Source organism: Microtus ochrogaster, chromosome 5 (assembly GCF_000317375.1).
Source record: "Microtus ochrogaster isolate Prairie Vole_2 chromosome 5, MicOch1.0, whole genome shotgun sequence".
Classification (NCBI taxonomy): domain Eukaryota; kingdom Metazoa; phylum Chordata; class Mammalia; order Rodentia; family Cricetidae; genus Microtus; species Microtus ochrogaster.
Window position 1 is genome coordinate 73,025,201 of NC_022012.1, and position 25,917 is coordinate 73,051,117.

Here is a 25,917-nt window from a genome sequence, read left to right on the forward strand (position 1 = left end):
TCCGCCTGCCTCTGCCTCCCGAGTGCTGGGATTAAAGGCGTGCGCCACCACCGCCTGGCGCAAATATTATTTCTAAAGGGAGAATATACTCCAGGATAATGATCCCTAGAACCTCAGACTGATGGAGAGATGGGAACTCTGAAGCAGAGGAGCATTTACTGCAGCTGCAGAGTACACATTCATGTTCATGCAGCATTCTATAGGAAAGATCAGGTACTAGGCCAGAAATACAAGTCTCAGTGTGGTGGCCCATGCCTATAATCCCAGCAAGGAAAGTCAGGAAACTTTCACATTTTCACATTCACTGAGGCCTGCCTGGGCTATGTGGGTGAGACCCTGCCTCAGACATAACAAAGAAGTCACAACAGAATGAAACTGTAAATTAAGAAAGGAGACTATACAAGGGAAACAACTTACTCTTAAATGACCTTGAAGATAGAGAAAACATCAAAACCAATGACAACACATCAGAAGTAATACTGAAACATATGTCTGTGCAACAAATGCATGCATAAAACGGACAGAATAAAGGTCAAATCAGAAATAAAACTGAAACTACTAAGAATGTGTAAAAGATCAGATGGCTTTTTTTTTTTTTAAGATTTATTTATTTATTATGAATACAGAATTCTGCCTTCATGTGTGCCTACAGGCCAGAAGAGGGCACCATCGATGGTTGTGGGAACTGAACTCAGGACCTCTGGAAGAGCAGCCAGTGCTCTTAACCTGTGAGCCATCTCTCCAGCCCCCAGATGGCTTTTTGAAAGGATAAAAAAAAGCTGACAAACCTATAAAGAGATGAACCAAGGAAGTGAAGACCCAAATAAAACCAGAGAGGATGGATACCATAAAAATACAAAGAAATTATGTGCCATTCTTTCAGATTTTGAAGAGCTATACAAGACATGGGTAAATTCCTGAACACAGAAAACCTACTAAAATTTAGCCAAAAAACAAAGTATAAACAGATCAGTAATGGGCTTGAGACAGTAAATGAAGGCCCACACCTACTTGATTGTCTCCATCTCTATAGACACCACTGCACTGGCCTGGTAGATCCTATCCTTTACAGGGAAATGGGTGGAACCACAAGATGTCATGTTAACTGAATAAGCTAGACACAGATACATGATTCCATGTTCCTACTCACACTTGAAAATGAGCACACGCCAACAGTGATGTGTTAGTAAAGAGTGAGGAGCTGGGGGGAAGAAGTGCATCTACCCCAGTGACCACTAACCTGTCCAGTTAGTGTGTTTGTTAGCTATAGCAAATAGAGACCAAGGAATTGCGCCCAGCTCTTTCTGTAAGCTGTCACTCGGTATCTAACCTGAGGCAGTATAAAGGAGCCGGAATACCGAAGTTTCTGTAATATAAAACGCCTTTAATCCCAGCACTCGGGAGGCAGAGGCAGGCAGATCTCTGTGAGTTCAAGGCCAGCCTGGTCTACAAGAGCTAGTTCCAGGACAGGAACCAAAAGCTACGGAGAAACCCTGTCTCGAAAAAAAAAAAAAAAAAAAGCCACGCCATAACCAAGTGGGAGTCATCCTAGGGATGCAAGGACGGATCAGCATACTCAAACCAATAAATGTGATACACAATAGTAACAAAATGAAGGACAGTATCCCTACAGTCATCACAAAAATGTAGAGAAAGCATTTGATAAATTCTCAACACGTTAGAAATGGTCACAGTACCAAAGGCTGAATAGTAATAAAAAGGTATATGACTGACATATAAAGACAAGTGGAAGAACTTAAGAAATTAGTCCATGTTGATACAGCTAACTACTTTTTGACAAAGATGCAAAAAATTTAGAATATAAAAGACAGCCTTTTTTGATAATGGCAAAATTGTATCCATATACAGAAGATAACAGAAGAATGAAACTAAAGTCTTCTCACTGAATAAAATTGTCAACTCAAAATGATCACCTCCCCCTTTTAAACCACTTTTTTCAGTTAAATGCACTTTCTAGATGACTAGAGCCATGTTGAATTTTATTACACAGAGATTACTAGAGGACTCTATTCAAGTCCTCTCCTTTCAAATGAATTTGTATTTTATGCCTGGGAGTCTTCCGTCAGTGAAGTCCTGCCCTCGAGTTACTAATCCTATTGTCCTGACACAAATGTGTATTACATTTGTGTATGTGTGGAGGTCAGAGGACAACTTGGAGGAATTTGTTCTCTCCTCCTGCCATGGGGTCTCTAGCATTCATACTCAGGTGCTAGCCTTGGCAGCAGGCACCTTTACCCACTGAGCCATCTCACTGGCTCTAGATCATAAGATTTATCCTTAATGGCACTAATCTTCCTAACAGCACAGTCTCTTTGTTCAATCTACTTCAGAGTTTCAAATCTGCTCACATACCCCGTCACCAAATTGCACATGTTCTTATGTTTTCTCTCCATCACTGTAGATCTGGCCAAAGCAGTGAGCTATAGCTCTGTGCTACATACAGCCTGTATACTACACTGTTTTGAAATGTGCTCCACCAAATAAGCTAGTCCACAACATAATTCAGCTTCACTCAGGGTAGTAGGACAAAAGCAGATGATGCAGTTTGTAGCCTGTGTGCCCATTTCCAGCAGAGCCCGCTGTACTGTCTGCATTTCTGTTGGTGTTCTGATCTGCCAGAATAATTCTAGAGCTTCTCTACCTTATGCTCGTATATTCTTTCTACAAACCAGTTCTAAAGGCCCACAAATCAAGAGATCAGATTTATCACAACAAAGACAACATTTCTTGGTAACACTTTTTTCTGTCTTAACTTTGCTCACTGCTGTGGTAGCAGCACAGAGGAGAAGGGCTTTATTTTGACTCATGGTGTAGGAAGTTACAGTCCATTCTGGTGGGCAGGGCACAAAAGCAGTGGCAGCTTCTTTTCTGTGGTAAAACTTAATATGTAACCTAATAGCTTGTGGACAGAGCTCACAGCAGGTCCTGCAAGGCCAATTCCCTAGTAGCCCACCTCTTCCTGCCAGGTTGCACAGCCTGCGCAAACAGTGCCATGGTCAATTAGGGACCAGGTGTTCAAATCATTGTCTCATGGTGGAGTGTTTCACATTTAAGCCATAACAACCTGGGAAACCTGCTAAAAGTTTCAGCCTCTTCTCGGGGATGAAGCCACCCAGCAGACCTGAACAAACCACAGAAGAGGAAAGAGTGGACTGTCACCATCTGCAGATGAAGTGATTATAGACCTAAGACATTCTGAGCATTTTCGCTCACTCACTCGCTCACTCTCAGTCCCACAGACAGAACCAGATGTCTTACACGTTACATATGCACTCGACCACTGAGCTCTCCAAGCTGAGCTCATCCTTCGGTACTCAGAATTGAACCTAGGGTCTTGGGCATACTAGGCAAGATCTCTACCATGAGCCCAATAACTAAATCCTAAACACAGAGACCGAAAAGCTTAGTGAGGTGGTCACATAGGATATGGAGGAAGAGTCTGGAAAGATGGCCCAGTGGTTAAGATCTCTGGCTGCTTTTCCAGAGGACCTGGATTCAATCCCCAGAACCCACATGGTAGCTCACAACTGTAGGCCATCCAGTACCCTCTTCTGGCTTCTTGGGGTACTGCAAATTCATGATACACGTACATGAAGACAAACACCTATACACACAAAATAAAAGGGAAAAAAAATCAATTTTGAACACAACAAAAGACTCCCTATATCATAAGTATTCAACAAGCAAAAATATGCAAGACCACTTGGCATGGCTGAGAATCCTGATAATCCCATGACTTGTAGCTAGAGCAAGAGAATTTTGAGTTTCAGGGTAGCCTGAGTTACATAAAAGGAACAAATGACCTAGAAAAGAAATAAAAGCCTCAACCATGCTATGTGTGTGAATACCCAGCATGGTAATAGCACAAAATTAAACCCTAATTTTGTTCAGAAGTTTTCTGTAGGCAGACATTCCTTACAAGAAGCTAAATAAATCAAATGGAGGCAAGATAGAAATTGGGTAAGAATGTCCTAAAAGTGCTAAAACTGCACTTGTTAGTACAAAATTGTATGCAGAACCAAGTTAGACAACAGGCAGTTTCCAGAGCAGCAGCATCCTGAGGCACAGCCCTGGGAGTCACCTGGCTCTAGAACTTGAAGTTCCTTCACATCCAGGGCTGTGATTCACACAGGGCACATCACAACAAATTGCAAGTTCCAATTTCAGACAACAGGTAAGAGGTGACTCGAGAACATCCGCCCAGTTTGTCTTGGTGGATGCTCGGCCAGGGCTCTTCTGTTAAATCACTGCTTGTTGCCCGAAATCGTTAACAAAACTTGGCATAGATTTAACCCCAGTGACCTCCAGGAGATTAGGGCTGAACGATTTGTTTTGATGTGGTGAATACAGAGCCTAACATCAATAGTTGCACCAAAGGAACAGTCACAGTATTATAAAAATTGTTGATGAGAGTATGTATATGCGTGTATATGTAGAATGATGAGATTTATGTATGGTAAAGAAGTGTGCGCCGGGCGATGGTGGCGCACGCCTTTAATCCCAGCACTCGGGAGGCAGAGGCAGGCGAATCTCTGTGAGTTCGAGACCAGCCTGGTCTACAGAGCTAGTTCCAGGACAGGCTCCAAAGCCACAGAGAAACCCTGTCTCGAAAAACCAAAAAAAAGAAAAAAAAAAAGTGTGCATGCTTTCATTTTTCATGTGTGGGACTAGAGGTTGAATCCAGACACTTGCACATAGGTAGGCAAGCACACCACTGAACTATGTTTTATATTGGAATATTAAGTTATCCACTCCCTCACAGTGCTGAACCCAAGTAGGCCTTGAACTTCTTACCCTCTTGTCTTAGTCTCTTAAGCAGCCAGGTTAAAGCCTGCACCATTAGGTATGGTTCATGAGTATTAAAATTATTTCTAACAGGAAGTGTGATCCAAGAAGAGATAAAACTGTGATTTCCCCCCCTTGAAACATATTTTTAATTACATAGTTTTTAAAGGCAATAAAATGTGTACCCTGTATACTTTTCAACTGCTGGTTTGATAAATTAACTTTGCAGAGTACATAAAAGGTGATCTGATGAGTAAAACAAACCAGTGTCATTTCCTTCTCTCCATGGAGATGCTGTCTGACAGTTTCATATGGAAAACTGCCAGTTGTGAAACATAGGCCCTCAAATGTGAGAATCCTGAGTTTCAAAAAGTGGTGTGGCTTTCCCCCTAGAAATGCAATAGAGCCCTGTCCCCATCCTTAACTGAAGGTGAGCAGACAGCAAGGAAGCTCTACCAAGATGCAGGTGCTGCCGGTCAGTGGCTCACTGGCCATGCAGTTGGCTTCACATACAGGCTCTCACAGAACAACACACCAGTGCGTTTCAGGCCCACTCAGGGACAGCACTTACTTCTTTGGACAGAGATATGTCTCTAGGTATGCAGTCTCTTAAAGTGTCTGTGTGTGTGTGGCCTTCCTTGGTATAGAAAAGTATGTTCTGAGCTGGCACAGTGGTTTAGCTGACAAAGTACAAGGCTCTAAAAGGTTTGCTTCACAGGCAGCACCCAGAAGCTATATAAAAATGCCAGGCATGCCTGCAATCTCAACACTGGGGAGGAAGACAGAGGGGGTCTTTAGAACTTGGTGCCAGTCAGTTTATTTAGTGAGCTCCAGGCCAAAGAGTCAGCCTTTTTCAAAAGAAGTGGATGACATTCCTGAGAAGAACACTTAGGTGGAACTCCTGCCTCTGTATACACTAGTGCATGCGTGCACAGGCAGACACGGACTTTTTTTTTTAAAGACACACGTAAGTCTAGAATTTGGGGAAAACTGACCAAACAACAACAAAACCCCCTAGAAGAACACAAACACTCTTTAGCCTATCACCCCGTTTTATCTTGGTTAAAGATTTGGGTATTAAATGGCTGTCTACATGTAGCAGTACTGCTGTCCCAAACTCTGTCAGGTGTGAACACTGGGACTGTTCCTGGTCTCCCTGGCAGTCAGGGGGGGTCCCCTCTCCTCTGCTGCTGTGAGCATCAGCACTTTACTCACAAACCCCTGCTGGAATCTGTTGGAACTGCATTGACTGCAGTTTTGGAAGGAGGGAACAGCCTGGCAATGTCTTCTGCCGCTGTACTTTAACTTCTCTATTAGTCTTGTAGGATTTTCTACATATAAAATCATCGTATTTGCAGGGTTTAATTTTCCTTTCCACTTTAGATTGTTTTCTGTTTTTCTTATGTCTTTGCTCTGGCTGAAACTTTAAGGGTCATGTTGAATCGATGTGGCAAACATGGGGTCCTTGTCTTGTTTATTTTTACTAGGGTGGGATTTCACCCTGAAGTTTTTCATATGTGGCTTTTATCACGAGGTCTCATCTAGTCTGAGTGTTAGACAGTGATTCTGAATACGGGAAATTATTTTCTTTCCTCATTCCACATCCTTTCTCCCATGTCCCTGAACCCCGCCCCACAGCCAGCTTTTTACATGCTGCAGCACACATTGGTTGATAAAAACATCCATGGTTAGCTTCAAAACTCAAGAGCACCATAAAGATCAGTCTAAAGGGAGTCATAGTGCAGCCACTGATCTCTATAGCTACAGAGCATGGTGCTTAAGAGGCCCATGATGATACAGCACCCTATATTTATTTATAAATTCTGGGAGGCTTGCTCTAGGAAGGGTAAAGCTGAAACAGTATGTCTTCCCTGAGGATCACTGGGATAATAGGAGGGGATCAAGCCGAGGAAGGTTTAAAGGAGGAAGTTGAGAGGGAGCCTAGATATGTCTAGAAGGTATTGGGATCTTGGAACAAAAGCATAGTTACGGATGCATGGGCCTCACGACTCAGTGGCCCATCAAATACAGGCCACACCTAGGTTCCTTCTAGACTTTGCCCTGTCCAGTTTTTTCCAAAGGGGCTCTTACTGGCATTAGAGACCAAGGATGATTCTGACCTTTAACTTTTGAGAATAGTGACATCATTGCCTTCCCTTGCCCATCTAGATTTCTGCTTGCTACCCATTTTACCAAACTAATCCAGTATTTTAAGAATACAGTCTAAGCTGGGTGGTGGTGGCACACACCTCTAATTCCAGCACTCGGGAGACAGAGGCAGGTGAATCTCTGTGAGATCAAGACCAGCCTGGTCTACAAGAGCTAGTTTCCAGGACAGGCTCCAAAGCTACAGAGAAACCCTGTCTTGAACCCCCCCCCCCCAAAAAAAACCCCAAAAAACAACAACAACAACAAAAAACGAGAAGAAGAATACAGTCTATAATACAGAGACAAGCAAAGAAATTAACACCGCAGCCAGGGGTCACAGACAGATCGAGGAAATATCTGGCCTGGTGGTGGCCCACAGGTGCACAGGTGTCTACCCCATGGCTCTACCAGATGCTGTGTGCACAGACTCTGGCTTCTCCCTACAAGACAGAGTCAATTTCTTGCCCTGAGAATTGGGTATTGTATTTTTCCACTAAGTAACATGTATCTTCTGCAGATTTCTAAGTTACTAACTCCAGCAGGAGTCCAGAAAGTTCCCTGCACAGGCCCAGTGAGCACAGAGGCCTTGCATCTGCTCTTGCAGCATAAAAGCAGCCAGACCACATGCAAACAGAGCCAGGTGGCTGGAATGATCTAGCTTAGGACCATAGTTTACCAACCCCAGATTAAACAATTAAAACCTTTTAATGCCTTATCTAGGGGCTCTGAATGATAGGGATGTAGAGTAGCTTTAAGATTGGAACGTTTGATTTAAATCTGATTCTATGTGCTTGGGACACACACTGAGAGGAAATAGCTGTTGAAGTGTTGATTTCACTAGGACTCCATCTTTATTAGGATTTACAGATGAACTCTGCAAAGTGTAAAGCTAGGTATTTTGAACATGGCCTTTCTTCCCAGCAAAAGTTTCTGGTCTCGAGTTTGTTCCCAGGGATGGCTGATTTTTAAAGTTATATAGCTGAAAACCATGAGCTGGAAACTTGGGTCCTTTTGCTTCAAGTTAGTCTTTCCACACGCTGCACTCACCTCATTTTAATACGCTGTCAAAAACACTGATTGCAGATTGTCTCCGAAGCTTCACCGACCTAGAGGAACTTGACGAAACAGAGTTGTATATGTGCCACAAGTGCAAAAAGAAACAAAAGTCCACAAAAAAGTTTTGGATTCAGAAACTTCCCAAGGTCAGTGATGTATTTCACTTAGGGTGCATTTATGGAGAAGATGCCTGGGAGGAGAGTTAGATTATTAGCTGTCAGCAGTTCTGGGCTGGTCTGTGAGGTTTGCAGTCAGAGCTGAAACCTGGCCATTTATAAGGTGCACTGGAAGAGAGCAGTATCAGGATCAGAAGGAAAACTGGGCATCTGATATACTGAGTCGACAGCTGGGCAGTCTGAAAGGCGAGCTCAGGGTCCTCAGTCTCTGTCCTCATCTGTCACCAGGTGCTGTGCTTGCACTTGAAAAGGTTCCACTGGACAGCGTATTTAAGAAACAAAGTTGATACATATGTAGAATTCCCTCTGAGAGGCCTGGACATGAAGTGCTACCTACTAGAGGTAAGGCAGCCTGGAGAGAATTCTTCACAGCAGGCACTGGGCTGTCTTTGACAACTGCTGCTAACTCAGCTCCTGGTGTCCTCTGCTTTGTTCTGTAGCCGGAGAATAGTGGCCCGGAGAGTTGCCTGTATGACCTCGCTGCTGTGGTGGTGCACCATGGCTCTGGGTAAGTTGTCAGCTCTGTGGAGTTGGGAGTCTTTAGAAGCCACGCAGGATGGCCTCACTGAGTGTCCCTGCACTCCCTAAAAGTGGGTGTGGAATCACTAACTGATGAAGAGTTCACTGTGGAGCACTCTTGAGAAGAAGCCGTGAGGCATGAAGGCAGAATTGGGAGAAAACTGGCTCCTTATGCTAGTTCAAATTTAAGTAACCATGTCATCTAATTTAAAGATTCATTTTTAGTTTTGTAGAATAAGGTTTTTTCTTTTTTTTTTTTTTTTTTTTTTGTTTTTTCAAGACAGGGTTTCTCTGTAGCTTTGGAGCCTGTCCTGGCACTAGCTCTTGTAGACCAGGCTGGCCTCAAACTCACAGAGATCCGCCTGCCTCTGATTCCCAAGTGTTGGGATTAAAGACGTGCACCACAACCACCCAGCATAAGATTTTTTTTTCCTTTTCTCTGTGCTGGAAGCTTGGTTTACCCTTCTGATTTGTAATCTGATAAAGAATAGTTACTTTGCTTTCAAACTTGGATCAGTGTATTTGGGCAAGCCATCACCCATATCACAAACCCTTCCCCTCTATGTGTGGACACTCTCCCACTGATCTGTCAGCGGGGAGTCTGGGGGAGCCTGAGTCCCACTGCATTCTATAAGCATCCTGTTGCGTCTAAGTTGGTAGGCCTCTCTTAGACATAAGAAAATCAGGTTGATTCTGAATTAGTAGGTAACAGGGACACTTGTAGTGTCTTTACTAATGGAAGTATTTTTATATTTAACCTTACTATTTTTGTTCCTGGAATCCCTCTGTGATCCTCTCTACCACCGGCCTGCACTGCCAGTCTGCAGTCACATGTTTTTGTATTTGTCCTATCCTTGTTTTATGGCTGCAGTGTCTTCCTGACACTGCTAGCCTTGTGAGTTTTGTGTTCTCTCTGACCTTGTGCAGGGATCCCCGGGTGTGTCTCATGCTTCCCTTTTTGTTCTCATCTCTAGAGCTGTGTCTTTCCCCGTGTGTGGGGAAGCCAGACTCTGCCAGGGGTCTCTGTGGCAGCTGTCAGTCCTCAGGTGCTCTTCTCACCTGGTATTGCCCTTTGTGACCGTGTCATAGCGGAGATGTCAAGGCACACTGACTTCCCCGGTTTTCTGACAAGAACTCTGGCATCAGGCTACATGTTTTCCAGAGCCTTCCATGCACACTTACGAGGCTGTCTGCAGCTCTTGTTTCCGCACTGCCACAATGCCATCTGCTGTGCAGTCTAGAAACTCATTTTTGGTCAGTTTTGATGTGCTCTTTGGTTCTCAGTGTCAGTATATTCCTTGTCTGTGGGCTTAGATGGAGGTAAACACAAGAACTCACCTGACCATGTCAAACCAGAGGTCTCCAGGATTCATTCCTTGATTACTGCCCTTATTAACCTCTAATACTGCACGATTGTAAAGATCCATTAGTGATTTCTGTAATCTCTTATCATTATTGAGACTGGGTCTCACTGTGTAGTTTCCTTTATCTGTTGCCTTCTCTTTACAGGGTTGGTTCTGGACATTACACAGCATATGCAACTCATGAAGGCCGCTGGTTCCATTTCAATGACAGTACTGTGACCATGACTGACGAGGAGACCGTTGGGAAGGCGAAGGCCTACATTCTGTTCTATGTGGAGCGTCAGGCCAGAGCTGGATCAGACAAACTTTAATACTTCCTCTGACCACAGTTCAATTGTACCGGACAGACATTTCCAATTTTCCATAAATACTTGATCCAAGAGTTAATTTCGTTATGCACTTTTTCAATTTCCAGTTTGGGGTTTAGTTTGGTCAGTGGTAGTGACTTACTCAATATGGGCACCAACTAATTTTTGTTGTTGTTCTACCAGAAAACCTCAGCAGGCATCTTGATTGGCTGCTTTAGTTGTAATAACTCAAGTTTTCTATGTAGTTTCCAGGACTTAGTTCTGTTTGACTTTTTATATTAACGTTTTCAGTTCTCACCAAGGCACATGTGCTCTGTCCTCACATTCTGGGAGCCACCCCACTTGCTGCCTTTCATAGCAGTCAGGATCGTGTGCGCAGGACCTGTGGCCACGGTCTCACAGTGACTGCTCAGGAATTCCTTCTGACTGTAGGCGGTAACTACTGCCTGTGTCTCTGGGCTGCTGTTTCTCAGCGTTAAATAAACCTGTCCGTTCTGTTGCATCCATGATGAAGTCCCAGAATCACTTGATTTCTTGTTTCTGTTCTGTTAGTATTTTCTTTGAGCAGATTGGCTAAGAACGCTGACTTGGCTTCGTGGTAGACGTACATTCCATGAAGCGGTTCTGTTTGCCCAGCAGAGGTGAGGTTGCCGTCCAGAGTGGACAGTCACCTGCCGTCAGGTGCTGCTGTGGCGCCTTCCAGACACAAGTGGAGTCAGCATTAGCCTGAGAGCAGAGCCAGGTGAAAGTATTTTTGTCTCTGAACAAGAAATAGCTTCTATTCTTGAATTCAGGAGCTTAAAAAAAAATTACTGTTCGCAAAAATATGTAGAAGCACTATTTGGATTTAACCCAAATTGAAATTTGGCCCATTTAAAGAAGGCAGCTAACGGCGAGTGCTGGAAGCCAGTGATTGGATTTGGGGATGGAGGTAATGCAGCCTGCAAGTCAAGAGTACAGAGCTCCAACACAGCTTGTTCCGTGGTCATCTCCGAAAGGGACAAAATGTACTTCATGCAGACTTTTTAGCACTTATTTTTCTATTTAGAGAAGAGTTTGGTAGCTTTCCTTGGCTACTGTGAAGCTGATGGAGCACACACAGCCCAGTTCTGCTTTACTATCAGCCGGATAAATCCTGCATTCCCTCCGAGCAGAAATGACATACTGGATCAGCACTTCAATACAGACCTAACGTGAACCCATCAGGACAATGGCCACATTTCTCAGTCACAGTAGTCAAGGTCCCAGTGCTGGATGCAGGCCAGTGCAGGCCAGTGCCTTTTCTACAGGGCATGGGTTCTCTTGCACAACACTGACAAAAAAGTGGCATTGTGTTCCCGTGAGAAGCAGTGGAGCTGTGCTGAGTTACATGAGGTAGAGGCACGTGCAGTTATCTCTGTCCTGCTGGTTTGACCCACAGATGCAGGTGATACAGCTAAGCCTGACTGTGAGTCTCATCTGACCTTGAACAAGCTTGTACAGATCCAGACCCTTCTGCCTAGAAGGGAGACTCTAGACTCTGAACAATGGCATTTGTGTCTTGGCCTCTCAATGGGCCAAGACTCAGACGGAGCAGCTGCTGTTGTCCCAGGTGGAACGCAGTGGCAGATTGGACTGTTTTGTTGACATACAAGGGGAATGCATCATCTCTGGGAATTTTTGTAGTTTTTTTTTTATTGCTTGATTTTACTTAAGTAACAATGTCTGAGTGGCGCCATGAACTGCACCCATTTGCATTGTGCATCTGAGCATCCATGATGTAAATGTGCCTGTATTTTAAATCTGTGTAGCCTTATCACACCTGTTAGACAAGCTCATCTTTCTGTGCTGTTTACGGCTTTCCCTGTACCATGCATTCCAGCCTGCATGCAGCTTTTTGCTCAGAGTTTATGCTGAGGCAGGACCTCACACATACCCTGTCCCATCAGCCCCTGGGAACAGGAAGCTCCAAGTCCTCCCACACAGGTGGGGATAGAAACAGTTTGTGGCAACACAAGTCTCTCTCCATGGTGGAGAAACCTATGCTTATCCACTGTGTTCTACTCAGTGTGTAGTGACGACAGATGATCAATTAAACCAGTCACATGTGCTGGCCCTGGTTGAGTGTCGTGTGTCTCACCTGTGGAACCTACTCAATGTTATACCTTAAAGCCAAACTTCCCTTTCTTTGGTTTAATATACATAACCGGCCACCCGTTGTTACCTCCTGGTCCCTTGAGCTCTCTCACGTCCTCCTACTGCTTGAAGTCCCCTCTTGGTCAAGCTCTGGGAAGGCTCAGGTAAGAACTGTCTCCAGAGCCAGAGCATGAGTCCACATGTGTCTGACTCACCGCTGGGCAGTATCCACAGGTGAATGGTGGCTTGCCAAGATCATGTGTATTAAAACTAGTAGTTTTTATGATGCCTGGAGGAAATCGCTGTGCTCATGATTCATTTGTTCTCACTGAAATCCTGTCCTGGTCCCGCCGCAGCATCTGGGCTGTTAGGTGGAAAGTGGCATTAAAGGAACCTCCTCTTTCCTGTGTTACTCCTGGGTTGTTTCCAGTGGAGCTAAGCAGTGGCAGAAGCAGGCAGCAGGGGTCGTCCTGTAGCCTACATGGGCAGGAGGAAAGGTGGGTGGCCATACGGGGTTCTGTACAGTCTTTTTAGGGAAAGCCGCTGCTGTCTTGTTTCTCGTGGTGTTGTATAAAGAGCAACTTGGCTAGTTCTAGCTCTGAGCACAGCAGCGCCTGTCCTCAGCTGTGCAGCCATGCTACACGCTCCTCCGAGGCAGGGCCGCTGGGCGTGCTTGCCTCTAAACTGCAAGTCATTTACAATTAAGTATTCAAAAATAGAAACTGAAAAAGTTGCCTCTGTCCATCCTCACATTTTGGGAAATACCTTCTAGGACAGATAATGAAACCATGCAGATGTAGGCACACATTTGCAGGCCCACATAGAGAACATTCCAGCTCAATCTTTTAGGAAACAGTTTAGGGTAAAAATAGACGCCTTTGGGCCAAGAAAAGCCTTTTCGCAGAAAGGGCACTGGGATCTGAAGATAGCTCTGCCTCGCCTGGAAGCCATCGATCTCCTGAGCTTAAGTAACAGAAAAGAAACATGACCCTGGGCTTCCACTCAGCTCAGAATGTGTCACCTCCCTTAGCTCAGGGGATTCGACTGGCCTCTTCAGAGCAAGAACAAACAGAGGAGCCACACAGACACACTCTGAGGTCTGACAGTTAACCATCTTGCCAGAGAAAGACAAAGAAAGCCTGGAAGGGCTGTTGTGGCCAATCACCTCCAATGAAAACACCTTGAAAAGCCAAGAGCCCTGTGCTCAACAGGACTGTCAACTCAGAGGGGGAAAAACCTTTTAAGGAAACTTAAACTTCAGTGGGCTGCTCTTGTGCCAGGACTTTGAGGCCCTCTGAACATAAGCCGAACCACAGATGGCTGTGCGTAAGTCTGGATCCTGACACCCGCCCTCCCCACCCGGAGCCTCAGCACCAGTTGTTGGCCAAAAATAAACACCATTCCTCAACCATATATGTCCAGCAGTCCTGATCTCAGAGGAAGCAGGAGGCAGGTCAGACCCTTGCCGGGCGGGCACACTCACGTGAAGCAGCCCCTCAGCATGCACATAACCCAGCTCAATCGGGAGTGCCTGCTGTGCCTCTTCTCCTTCCTGGACAAGGACAGCAGGAAGAACCTCTCCAGGACCTGCTCCCAGCTCCGAGACGTGTTTGAGGACCTCACCCTCTGGCCCCTGCTGCACTTCCATTCCCTCGCAGAGCTCAAGAAGGACAACTTCCGGCTGGGCCCTGCACTGCGCAGCCTGTCCATCTGTTGGCATTCCAGCCGCGTGCAGGTGTGCAGCATCGAGGACTGGCTCAAGAGTGCCTTCCAGAGGAGCATCTGCAGCCAGCATGACAGCCTGGTTAACGAGTTCCTCCTGCAGGTGTGCGACAGGTAGGCCACCTCGCCCCCTTGCAGTGTGGCCTTGCTGGCCTTGGCTTCAGGGGGACAGGGAAGCACACATTCCAAGAGCAGTGTGGCTCTGACTCAGTCTAAGGCAGACAACCAGTGCCCAAGAGCTGGGTAAAATCAGCTCCCTCTCAGCCTCAGCTCCTGACGCTGCTGGTAAGGCAGAGGAGCTGAGGTTCAGCTGGCCTGTCCTTGGAGCAGCTGTCTCCCTGGCAGCCGTGAAGGGTTGGTTGGGTCCAGCTGAGCCTGGAATTTTAAGGTCAAATCCTGGGAAAAGACTCTAGAGGCAGCTGTGGAGCCAGGCCTCTCATTTGGCCTAAGCAGCCCCCCACGGCCTGAGAATTGCTGAGGAGGAAGGAGAGCCAAGTGCGCAGGTGAGCTGGGCTAAAGCCTGTTGCAGAGTAGCGGTGAGTGTCTCTGAGGAACACACTCGTCTTGCGCAGTACCCAGGGAAAGTGTTTCAGTTGTCAGAGGGGCAAAAGGGATGCTCCAAGACATAGTACCCACTATGGGGCCACCAGATTTTTAGCAAATATATACCACCCGGTTAAATTTGAATTTGAGATAAAGCAACTCATGCCTTGCAAACATTCCCTAATTGATCTTTTGACACCCCTGACCTCATCCCTTGCACAGGCAGGGCCACCAAATGGGTTGGTCACACTTTCCTGTGTAGGCAGCTCTGGCCAACATGGCTTTGCCAGCAGTTGAAGGGAAAGCACTCCCTGCTAGCAAACCAGTTCCAATGGCTGCCAGCTGCTGCCACACAAGGTTAATAGCCACTGATGGCTGGTCTCAGCACAGGTACAGGAAATAATTGCAGTGGCCTGCCTCTCCTGTGTTCTTTTCCTCAAGTTGGGTTTGGGCTTGGCTCTGACTAGACCAGGCCAGGCCAATTTGATAGGTTTCACAAAAAACCAGACTGCAAGGTGATGACCTAAAAGGGGAGTAGTATCACAACCCCAACTTGGTTCACTCTCACTGGAAGGTAACCAGTTTAATCCTCCAAACAAGCAAAATTTGACTTCACAGGATCTGCCGAGCACTGGTCCCCGGTGTCAGAGAAGGTGCAAAGGGAGCTGGGTTTCCCCTTCTGATACCGTGCAACTGACCCCAGACCAAGTGCATAAAATTTAATCTCACCACAAACCTTTTTTTCTGCAAAATGAGAGAATTCTCTTATGTCACAGGTAAGAGGGTGAAGTGGCAAAGCAATACCTAGTCCACCGGAGAAGGGTAAAGTCAGACGGGCTGAAAGTCATCTGTTCTGGGTTCTCCTTCCTTAGTTATTCTCAACCAGGCAATTTGCCGAGGTAATTAATGCACCTTAACAACAGTATCTGGCTCAAAGTATCTACCTGTCAAGTCACCTGAGCCACTCTCTTCATCTACAAAACTGGGGTAGCATGCAGGGGTGATTAGTGCTGAAGGCGCATGGACTTTGAGGGTGCCACGCCGCGGGGTGTTTGAAGTTACTTTTATCTTCCCAGGTACGAAGGGGGTGAGCTGACAGGTGCTATGGGAGGATGGTGTGGGAAGGAACCTAGTCCTCCCCTGGTCCTCCGGTCCAGATCCCGCTCCTTGACAGCAGGGTTGTCCCTCCCACTGGAGGGAGGCTCTGCCAGGGAGGAAGCAGGATGACCCTCCTGGTGTCCAGGAAAGTGGGTATTGTCTGCCTGCAGTGGGGCTCTGCTCACTCAGACCTCAGTCCTCACAAGCGCAGGGTACACACTGCCCCCCCCCCCCCCCCCCCCCCCCCGAAGCAAACTTTGGTTCAGTGATTGTGGCCACACTACAAATAAGTCCTCGGGAGTGTCTCAACTTCAGGGCCTGGCTCCAGCTGCCTGAGGTTCCAGGCAACCGAGCTGAAGGCTAGACACAACACTGTGGCTTTTTAGTCGGTAGCCATTACTCCAGGAGACTCCTCCGCCCCCAGAGTCCCCACCGCGCACGGCTTCCAGCCCCAGAGACTCAAGATACCGGCTCCAGCAGACACAGGGGACCCTGGCCGCAGTCCTACGTCTCCAGGGTAGGACTCCCGGGTCCTGCTGCACCTCGGCCCCGTGTCACCGCGCTTTCCCCGCAGGTGCCCCAACCTGGCGTCCCTCACGCTTTCGGGCTGCGGCCACGTCACCGACGACTGTCTGACTCGCCTGTTGCTCAGCTGCCCGCGCCTGCGCGCGCTGCGCCTCGAGAACTGCGCGCGCGTTACCAACCGCACTCTGGCGGCCGTGGCCGCGCACGGGCGCTCGCTGCAGACTCTGCACGTGGACTTCTGCCGCAACGTGAGCGCCGCTGGCCTGCTTCGCCTGCGCGCCGCCTGCCCGAGCCTGACCCTGAGCGCTGAGCACAGCGCGGCCATGATCCCCGACCAGCCGCCGCGCGCTCACGGGTGCGCCGCCTCGCTTTTCCCGGCCGCTCCTGGGGCACGGTGCCTACCTCACCAGACGAGTTCCTGTGGAGGACTGGCGCGCGATTAAATAGGCGGATGTTTGTAAAGCACTCGGTGCTTCTTTTTATAGGTCCCTCCCGACCCCGCGGCTGAGCTGCGCACTAGGCTGGCGAGCAGCCTCTGAAGGGTGTGAGAAAGAACCCGAGCCTGGTGCCTCCCTAGCCGCGTATGCCCACACCGAAGCTTGATGCACAAGCCATTCTAGAAAACTCGCCCCTATCACTGCATGACTGATAGTTACCAATTAGTTCTCCTACGGTTCTCACAAGGGAAAAATGCATCACTTTTTAAAAAGCCAACATATAAAGATAAAAGTAGTAGTAGCCCTGGTTAAGTGCTTGGATATGGAACCATTATTAGTTGATGGGAAAAACAAAACAAAACAGAAAAACTAAAGAACGAGCCTTTCATTTCCTCAATTGCTGGCCGTGGGCCTGAGCTTCAGGACAACCTCACGTTAGTTGTCCTGGCCCTATGGTCAGGGCCTAGAGAAGGACCGGACAAAGCAGGCTAAATGGAGGCAGTCAGGAGGTGGGCAAGCTCAGGTTCCACCGCCAGCTGTATCAAGATCAGTCATTTATCTGCAGCCAGGTTTTTCAGTTTTCTGTGAAAGTTTCCCGATTGTGACCCACAGGTTCCTTAATTTGTTCCCAAACGAGAAACAACATGAAAAAGAGAAGTTCTGTTCTGTTCCCCAGTCTCTATTCTAGTAGAGGAAAACTGGTCCAGAAAGTGGCTTGTGAGGCTGGACGGGGGTGACTCGGATTAGGTTCACTCAGAAGGGGTTGACAATTATATCCCAAGGAGATGTTGTGAGCCATGAAAAGAGCCAGGGGAGCCCAGCAAGCCATATGGAAAGTTTACAGGCCAAGAAACTACAGGGTGCCAGACTAGGAACATGACTGAGGTGTTAGCAGCAGCAATGAGATCAGCATGGCTGGAGTAGGTAGGAGAGGAGTTGAGAACCTGATGGAGGGAGATGAAGGACAGATAATGGGGAGGGTTAAATGAGGCCCTGGAGGCCACCTCATGCCAGCAGGAACCAGGAGTCTGCGAAGTGAACTGACGTGGCAGGCAAAGCCTCCAAGTCCCTGTGGACTGCTGAGGGGCCTTCCTGCTGCTGCCAGGTTCTGAGCAGTGGCAGCACCTAGCCCAGAATCAGGACGACACACACACACTAGCCTTGACCTTTTAATCTGTGGGAAAGTGTTGTTAGAAGTATACTCCATTCTGTTGGTCCCCCGGACCAGGCTTTCTTTGCCCGCCTGTTCCTGAAGCCACTTATGAAATAACCACTCTGAGACTTAATATTAATTACATACTCTGTGGCCTATTAGCTCAGGCTTCTTCTTAACTAACTTTTGCAACTTAAATTAACCCGTAATTCTTAGCTATGTTTAGCCATGTGGCTTGGCATCTTTTCTCAGTAAGTCATGCTCATCTTGCTTCCTCTGCGTCTGGCTGGTGACTGCATCTCTGCCTTTCCTCTTCCCAGAATTCTCTTAGTCTGGTCATTCCTGCCTAGCTACTGGCCAACCAGCATTTTCTTAAACTAATCCGAGTGACAGATCTTAACAGTGTACAAGAGCATTATCCCACAGCAGGAAAGCCAGTGTGTCACCCAGGTGAGTGTTCCAACTATGATGATGATCTTCCCATTAGCAGGCAGATCTCAGGAAGCACATGGCACCTTCAGGGAAGGTGGGTGAGCCAGGGCAGATGTGGCTACCAGAATCGCTGGAAATAGCCTTGGGAGCGATCTGTGCCTTCACAGGTTTTATCAGACCACATTTTTTTTTTTTAAACCAGCTCCTGGAATGCCTGTCTTTTTAATCTCCTTTTGGCCAAGATCACATACTAGGGAGCTGAGGTGAGTGCACAAGGGTTAGAGCCTGCAGAAGGCAGACCACCTTCTTGACTGGAAACTGCCCCAAGAGCCTGGGGTCAGTAGAGACTAGGGCCAGGAATGCTTAGGTGGTGGTGGGTCACAGAGTCCCTGAAAAGTCAGTGACTTGTTTTATGGGGGCACATGCCAGTTACTCACTAGTTAAGCCTCCTGGCTTCTACCACAGCAGCGCTGTGACCCAGTGCTTTTCCTGAGGACGTAAAGGGAGACCACCTGACCCAGAGACCAACACAGGCCTTTTGATAGATATTGAGCTAACCAGACACTGCTTCATCTAGCAAAGGTCACAATCTAGGAGGAGTGGAACAAACCCACGTTGCATGGACATCTGGGAAAAGCTAGACTTAAAGATCTATGCTTTCTTGAGATTGATTAAGGGCTTAATTACGCAAGTACTTGTTAATGAGACCAGCAATTAAACTATACACATCTCTACAAGGGGTGAATGTAACCAAGGTAAACCAAATCCCTGTCCCTAGACCTAACTGCTGCTCCACAGACAGGAACCCTAGCCTTCAAGAATCCAGAGGAAAAAAAATAACAAAGCAAGTAGGTTTCCAGCCAAGAGACAGCATCTGCATCTACGTAGACTCTTCCAAGGGCTGGGTCTGAGAGTTAGGTTTGGGCACCATCTCCCACCCTCTCCAGGCAGGGTAAATCTGCTGTTAAAGGCCAAAGCCCACAGGATTAAGGCTTTTTTTTTTTCATTAAAATGAACTGAAGCCTGCAGTGCACACCCTCAGCTCAGCAAGAGGGAGAGCACTGCTTGTCACTAGGTTGAACCCAGGAGTCAAAGGGACTTTAATCTCATTAGCAGAGCCCTACTCTCTTAGTGACACTTTCCTGGCCCAAAGGCCCAGGTAGTGCCTTCTTACCTCAAGCTCAGAATTAAGGGCTTGCTTTATCCACAAGTCCCTGGTGTCCCCCAGAAACTTTAATCTTTCTCTAAGGCCCAATCCCATATGAAAACTTCAGTAAAATGATGCCAGGATTCTCAGCTTTACCAAGGATTTCCCCACAGATTCATGCACTACTTACGGCTGGCAGGACCTCATTTTCTTTCATGTTTTCTACAGACACTTGCCTTTCTACTGATAAATAGCTGCTTTCCCATTCCTCTGCCTGGTACCTTATTTGAGCAAGCTGTCAGCAATGACCTTTCCCTTTAGTCCATGGGAAGCAGCTTTTGACACAGACGTGGTGGGAGTAAGAGAGACAAGCTGCCCACAGACCTCCAACTCTTTCTGGTTTAGTAGAGAAGCCTCACAGCCACCGAGATTCAGCCAGCACACGCTCAGGAGACACTCTAGCACAATGACCTCCTGGGGTGGGTTCAAGCCTCACAGCCACCGAGATTCAGCCATTGCACACTCAGATGACACTCTAGGACAGTCTCCTGGAGTTGGGTTCAAGCACCAACGGGGTTTTTCTCAGTCCTCCCCCACAATTTGCCGCCATCCACACATGCTCCCCGTATGAAGTCACAGTTACCCACTCATCCACGGCTACTTGTTTATGCCTGCTGAGTCCCCCGGGTGCGCAGCTGTCCCTGTCCTTTGGTGCTATCGCTTGCTCATTCTGTCTCCGAGTTCTTTACCACATGGCATTGGCACAGAGATGCTGTCTCACCCCGGATGTGTTGAGGCTTTGCAGGAGGAATGGTGGTGCCCAAAAAGCTCTGCTCTTGGGTGAGGGAACAAAACGAGAGACTCAGGATGCCAGAAGAACAAAGGGAAGGAGGCATTCAAGCCCTGGCTTCTCCCACCACTGTGATCCTCGGTAGTGCGGTAGTGCGCTTTTCAGATGAAACCTACCCCAGCTTCTGAGGCCAAAAAGCATCAGTCCCCACTCTGACTCCTGAATCTGCTTTATTTCTCTGCAGAAGGAACCCTGCACAGGCGAATCAAACTAAAACAAAATAAATATATGAATATTCATGTAAAACTGTCCTTTCTAATGAACAATTATACACAATGTACAATTTCATGTTCACTGGGCGGGCTTACAAAAATGTGTCATTCCCAACTGAAAACGCATCAAATGGCTCCATGCAAACTTATCCAAAGTGACCAAAATACAGAGGGAACCTGACTGAGCAGTTTCTGCTTTTGTTTTTGTACAATCACAGAAAAATAAAAACATCTAATTTCTTTGTTTCATTTGAAGTAACTAAATGTGGCCACTGTTTATGTCAGTTTATGTTCCTAAAACATCTATGCAGTTACCATAAAAGTCTATCAGCATCAACTCGGAAGTGAGCATTACTGAGGAGGGGCAACAGAACCCTCAGCGGTCAGTAGTCAGTGTCAGAGCCCTCGGCGTTGTCCACGTTTCTCGAGAGCATGTAGTTGTCCATGTCAATTGAACGGCAGTTGTTGATGGCATAGCGCAGGCGCTCAGCCATGACCAGCTGGCTGGAATAGGGGGGCAGTCGCAGCTGGAAGAAGCAGGTCTGTGAGGTAGGCAGACTGTCATAAGGCTGTGGAGAGACAGACCCAGAGAGCCATTACCCAGTGCACTGCAATACCAGAGAGCGTGGAGCTACCACCAAGACAGGAAAGGGCTTCTGCCTTACTTCAAGATAGAGTCGTAAGTCGGGTGGTGGTGGTGCACGCCTTTAATCCCAGCACTTGGGAGGCAGAGGCAGGCGGATCTCTGTGAGTTCGAGACCAGCCTGGTCTACAGAGCTAGTTCCAGGATAGGCTCCAAAGCCACAGAGAAACCCTGTCTCGAAAAACCAAAAAAAAAAAAAAAAAAAAAAAAAAAAAAAAGAGTCCTAGACTGTGACCATCTGGCTATTTGCATGGAAGCAGAGATTAGTTAGGTCCTGGCAAAGGCACATGGGATCCATTGTCCCAAGACTTTCAGGCAAGTTACTTCCTCCAATGGCTCTGTGACATCAAGTGATAGCCCTGGCTAAGACTCCTTGGGAGAACACAGCACAGAACCTGTCAGACAGGAGAGTATGGTGAGAGTCCCCTCCTGCCTCCCAAGGGGCACAGACTTGAGGTCATAGTGGGGATCCCCCAACAACCTTCTCTGCTGCAACACTGTACTGTGGTCTAAAGCAGCCCACTGCTGGTCACAGCCAGTGAGGAAAAGCAGTCAAACCCAGAGACTGCACTTAGCCCACAGCGACGCCCACACTAAAAATGGTCATTACCATGAATGTACTTGGAAAGCTGTTTTTGTTGTTTTGTTTTGAGACAGGGTTTCTCTGTGTAGCCTTGGTTATTCTGGAACTTGTTCTATAGAGCAGGCCTGCTTCAAACTCAGAGATCAGCCTGTCTGCCTCTGCCTCCTGAGTGCTGGGGTTAAAGGCCTGGCTTGGAAATCTGGGTTTTTGTTGTTTTGTTTTTAATTTTAAAAGAGCCGCCTTAGAACACCCACACAGGGTCTCACTATATAACCCTGCTGGCCTGGAATTCAGTGTGTAGACCAGGCTGGCCTTGAACTCACAAAGATCTGCCTGTCTCTGCCTCCCAACTGTGGGGATTAAAGGGCATGTCACCACGCCTATCTTTTGGAGAGGAATTTAAAGGGAAGAACTGGAAATGGCGTCTGCTAGAAAGATACATGGTGTCATCTCGGCCCTCCCAGCTAACAACCATTCTCCACACTATTTGCAAGGACAGTAATGATCTAATATTGTTTAATATTTTCTAGACTAGGTCTGCTATGTAGCTCAGGCTGGCCCCAATTTAAGCTCCTCCTTTAGAACTGGGATTATAGTGTGCAACACAGCTAGTTACATAGTATTTGTTTATTTTTAAGATTTATTATTATGTATATAGTGCTCTGTCCACATACATGCAAGCATACCAGAAGAGGGCACCAGATCTCATTACAGATTGTTGTGAGTCACCAATGGCTATAGCGAACTGAACGCAGGACCTCTGGAAGAGCAGTCAGTGCTCTTAACCTCTGAGCCACCTCTCCAGCTCTGTTAAGCAGTTTTTAACAGTAAATGTTTCTCTCCTGGCAGTGCTGGGCTGTGGGTGCTAGGGCAGCACGCCCCTCTGGCTACTTATCCCCTCCTCCGACTATTCTTCTCTTCCTTGCTTGGCTTTGTTTGAAATCAATGTTCTTGCTCAGAGCTTGCCCAGGTTGGCTGCTCTTCAGTGCAGGATACAGAAGCTCAGCAGCCTCCGTGTGAGAGCCACAGATGACAGGGATATGGGCAGAAAAGCTGAGCACAGTGACGAAGGGAAAGGCCACCAGATGGCTTTGATTACCTAAACATGGACATGGGAGAAATGATCTAAAAGCCACTAAGGAAACACCCCCAGTGGTCAGTTTACTGAGGCAGGGAATTAGTGGTAGATTAACTTCTGGGGTAGCTAGGCAGCCTGGGACACATTCAAGGCAGGGATCATTTCCAGAACCAAATAGAAGGGGGTGATTACCTCCTTCCCACCTCACTGTGCAACAACAAAACAGATTGACAGCTTATAGGTTCTGGCTAGTCAAGCAGAAAATGTATGGAAAGGCTCTTTTCATAGCCTTCCACAGCACAGCAGTCCCAGTGAGCCTAGGCCCTGGCCGGGAGCAGAGCCAGCTGGTGGCTGCAGGAGGCAGAGCACTGGCTACAGCAGTGGTCCTCAACCTGTGGGTCCCACAGGGTCACATATCAAATATTTATTACATTATGATTTATAACAATAGCAAAATTATAGATATGAAGTAGCAACAAAATAATTTTATAGTTGGAGGTCAGCACAATATGAGAAACTGCACTAAGGAGAGCAGCATTAGGAAGGCTGAGAAGCACTGCATGGTTCAGCCTCCGGAGCAGGCAGCAACAGAACAGGACAAACACTGAAACTGAGCAAGGTGCTGGGGAAGCATTGCGTCTCCCTTACCATTCCCTCGTCCAACACCAGGCGCCTGCAGACAACTGCACAGACAGGGAAGGGGTAGGGTATGGTGAGGAAAGAATAGGACAGATACCCTACTGCTGTCCCAGGGTGAGGAGGCCAAGAGGAGGTCGGGCAGAAAGTATAGGAAAGGATCCCAGAGGACTTCCTAGAAGAGGTAACAGTGGCACTGTCCTTAAAAGGCAGTGTTTGCCAGGTACCGATGGAAGAGCATGAAGGAAAATTCACTATGGAAGGGCTCCAAAGCAAAAAGAGCATGATGTGCTGGAGAGACAGGCAGAACACAGGCAGAGGCTTGACTGTGGAAAAGGCTAGCAGCATTGGCCCTGGAGTCCGCCCAGGGTCCTTAAAAGGTCTACAAGGAAAGAGGCATAGTTGGGAGCATACCTAGAGACACAGCTCTCGTCCCCAATGTCTCTTCAGATTCTGAGCTTGTTTATTCCTAAACCACCTTCAAAATGCAACCTGGTAGAGATCTCCAGCTAGGGCCTCTTAGGTGGCACAGTGAGTTAGCATTGCTGCCCATATCTCCAGGTTCAAAAAACGGGACCCTGGCACACAAGTTATAGAAAAGACAAAGGGCCTAAGAGGCAGAAGCATGAGGATCCCTGGCCCACTCAGCTGAGGACAGGGGAGGGTGCTGGTGACAACATGCTTTCCACATTCACGTAGGCCTTTTTCTCACCAAGGCTAGCTCAAGTTCAAGTTTTATACCTGATATTTTTAGATTTGGATGTGCTAAGAGCTAAAGCCTGAATGAGCAGGCCTTCTGGGGGGTTCAGACTTGGTTTCCCAAGCAGACAAGCAACAGAAGGGGGAAAAGGGGCAAATTTTAACCAAGGAAGGAAAACTGCACACTTACCCTATCAACCTTCATGATTTGAAATCTCTGAGAAATGTCGGCGGTGTTGGCTGGCAGTCGGGAGCGCCCAGACACAAAGCGCATGAAGAGTACCCGCTCCTCATTGGAAAACTCCTCCAGGGTGCGCCAGAGCCACTGTACCAGCTGGTGCTGCTCATCTACCTCACGGTAGCGGACAACCTTCTTCAGGACGTCCACACAGATCTCAGGCATCCCACACACCATCTGCTCCAGCTGCTTGGCTGTGAGGAGGGACAGCAATGGCACAGGGACAATCCACGACATTCCTTCTCGAACTGCAGCCACCTGTCCCCAGGAAAGATTGTTCATTTTAACACACACTTGTGCATGCAGACAGACATGCATCTTGACCACAAGCTGTCCGTTCCGGGCCTGAGGTCTATGGCCAGGGCTACCCATGTCTGAGTTACGCCTGCTCTGGAACTTTCATACTCTTCTAGTTAATTCAAACTTCACGTAGTCTGCCTTCCCTCCCCACAGAATTGTAGTGGCCTCTTCAGTAGCCACCTACTGTGGTCACATACAGCTGTGTGTGTGTGGGTGGTCCATCTCTTCATCTACACAAGCAGCTCTTTTTTTAAAAAAATATTTATTTATTATGTGTACAATATTCTGTCTGTGTGTATGACTGCAGGCCAGAAGAGGGCACCAGACCTCATTACAGATGGCTGTGAGCCACCATGTGGTTGCCGGGAATTGAACTCAGGACCTTTGGAAGAGCAGGCAATGCTCTTAACCACTGAGCCATCTCTCCAGCCCCCACAAGCGGCTCTTGAGGACAGATATGGTGTAGATGGTTATTCTCCTAAAAACTGCAAAAACACTTTTTGAAAAGTACGAAGAATATACCATAGAATGTCAATACAGGCAAAGAATTTTGTCAGGACTTTGCATTCTAAGCCTGGGACCCACCGCTTACTATCATTCTAAATTTTCTCACATGAAAAAAGAGGTAAATATTGTTCACCATGAGCAATGACAAGATGATCTGGTGGTGGTACCACCGCTCATGATCACCCTGCTTCTGTTCTCACAGCACAGGGCAGCTGGAGAGTGAAGGAGGAAGCTCCAGTTCTCGGCTCAGAAGCCCCTATGGTACAGGAGGGCAACCTTAAATACCTCTCTCTAGGCTAACTTAAAACCATCTCCGATAAAGAAAAGGAAAACTACACCTCAGAACAGAAGCTGTACCCTGGGAAAGGCCCGGGGGGGAGGGTACATGGGGGTACTGTGCCTACGCTGATGGACTACTGATAGTATCCCCAAAGTACTAAGGGGTATTATCCATGCTGTGTAGTGTCAACATCAACCCACCAAGGCCAGTGAAGAGACAACAAAAACTGTCTTGAAATGGTCTAACACCGAGGTGGGGGCTGGCTGCTTGAAGGGGAAGGAGGAGACTGGGGGACTTCACAGGAGGAACATTCAATGGTACAAGATGGGGCAGAAGTGAAAG

General features: G+C 47.4%; 3 protein-coding genes across 11 annotated transcripts in view; 2 read left to right on the top strand and 1 right to left on the bottom strand.

Annotated features, from left to right (window-relative positions):
- Usp3 (ubiquitin specific peptidase 3) overlaps window positions 1–10,883 on the top strand; it is an 81,004-nt gene extending 70,121 nt beyond the window's left edge. The window contains exons 12-15 of the mRNA XM_005347736.2: window positions 8,038–8,156; window positions 8,415–8,528; window positions 8,627–8,694; window positions 10,215–10,883. Of these exons, the coding sequence (XP_005347793.1) occupies window positions 8,038–8,156; window positions 8,415–8,528; window positions 8,627–8,694; window positions 10,215–10,380 (467 nt within the window). The 3' untranslated portion in view covers window positions 10,381–10,883. The remainder of the gene's footprint in view (window positions 1–8,037; window positions 8,157–8,414; window positions 8,529–8,626; window positions 8,695–10,214) is intronic.
- Window positions 10,884–10,969: 86 nt separating this feature from the next.
- On the top strand, window positions 10,970–16,823 carry Fbxl22 (F-box and leucine rich repeat protein 22). The gene is made up of 2 exons (XM_005347738.3): window positions 10,970–14,328; window positions 16,430–16,823. Exons 1-2 carry the CDS (start codon window positions 13,907–13,909, stop codon window positions 16,821–16,823), a joined length of 816 nt encoding a protein of 271 aa, XP_005347795.2. The 5' UTR covers window positions 10,970–13,906.
- Window positions 16,824–20,550: 3,727 nt separating this feature from the next.
- Window positions 20,551–25,917, bottom strand: part of Herc1 (HECT and RLD domain containing E3 ubiquitin protein ligase family member 1) — a 166,544-nt gene continuing 161,177 nt past the window's right edge. For all 9 annotated transcript variants that reach the window (XM_026779061.1, XM_026779067.1, XM_026779062.1 and 6 more), the window contains 2 exons: window positions 24,441–24,746; window positions 20,551–21,180 (listed from right to left, as the gene is read on the bottom strand). In XM_026779061.1, the coding sequence (XP_026634862.1) occupies window positions 20,995–21,180; window positions 24,441–24,746 (492 nt within the window). In that variant the 3' untranslated portion in view covers window positions 20,551–20,994. The remainder of the gene's footprint in view (window positions 21,181–24,440; window positions 24,747–25,917) is intronic.

Bases quoted from the DNA above. Each gene is read 5' to 3' on its own strand.
- Fbxl22 (XM_005347738.3), top strand. From the start codon at position 13,907: ATGTCCAGCAGTCCTGATCTCAGAGGAAGCAGGAGGCAGGTCAGACCC. The intron at 14,329-16,429 runs GTAGGCCACCTC...CTTTCCCCGCAG, and splicing joins CTCCTGCAGGTGTGCGACAG to GTGCCCCAACCTGGCGTCCC.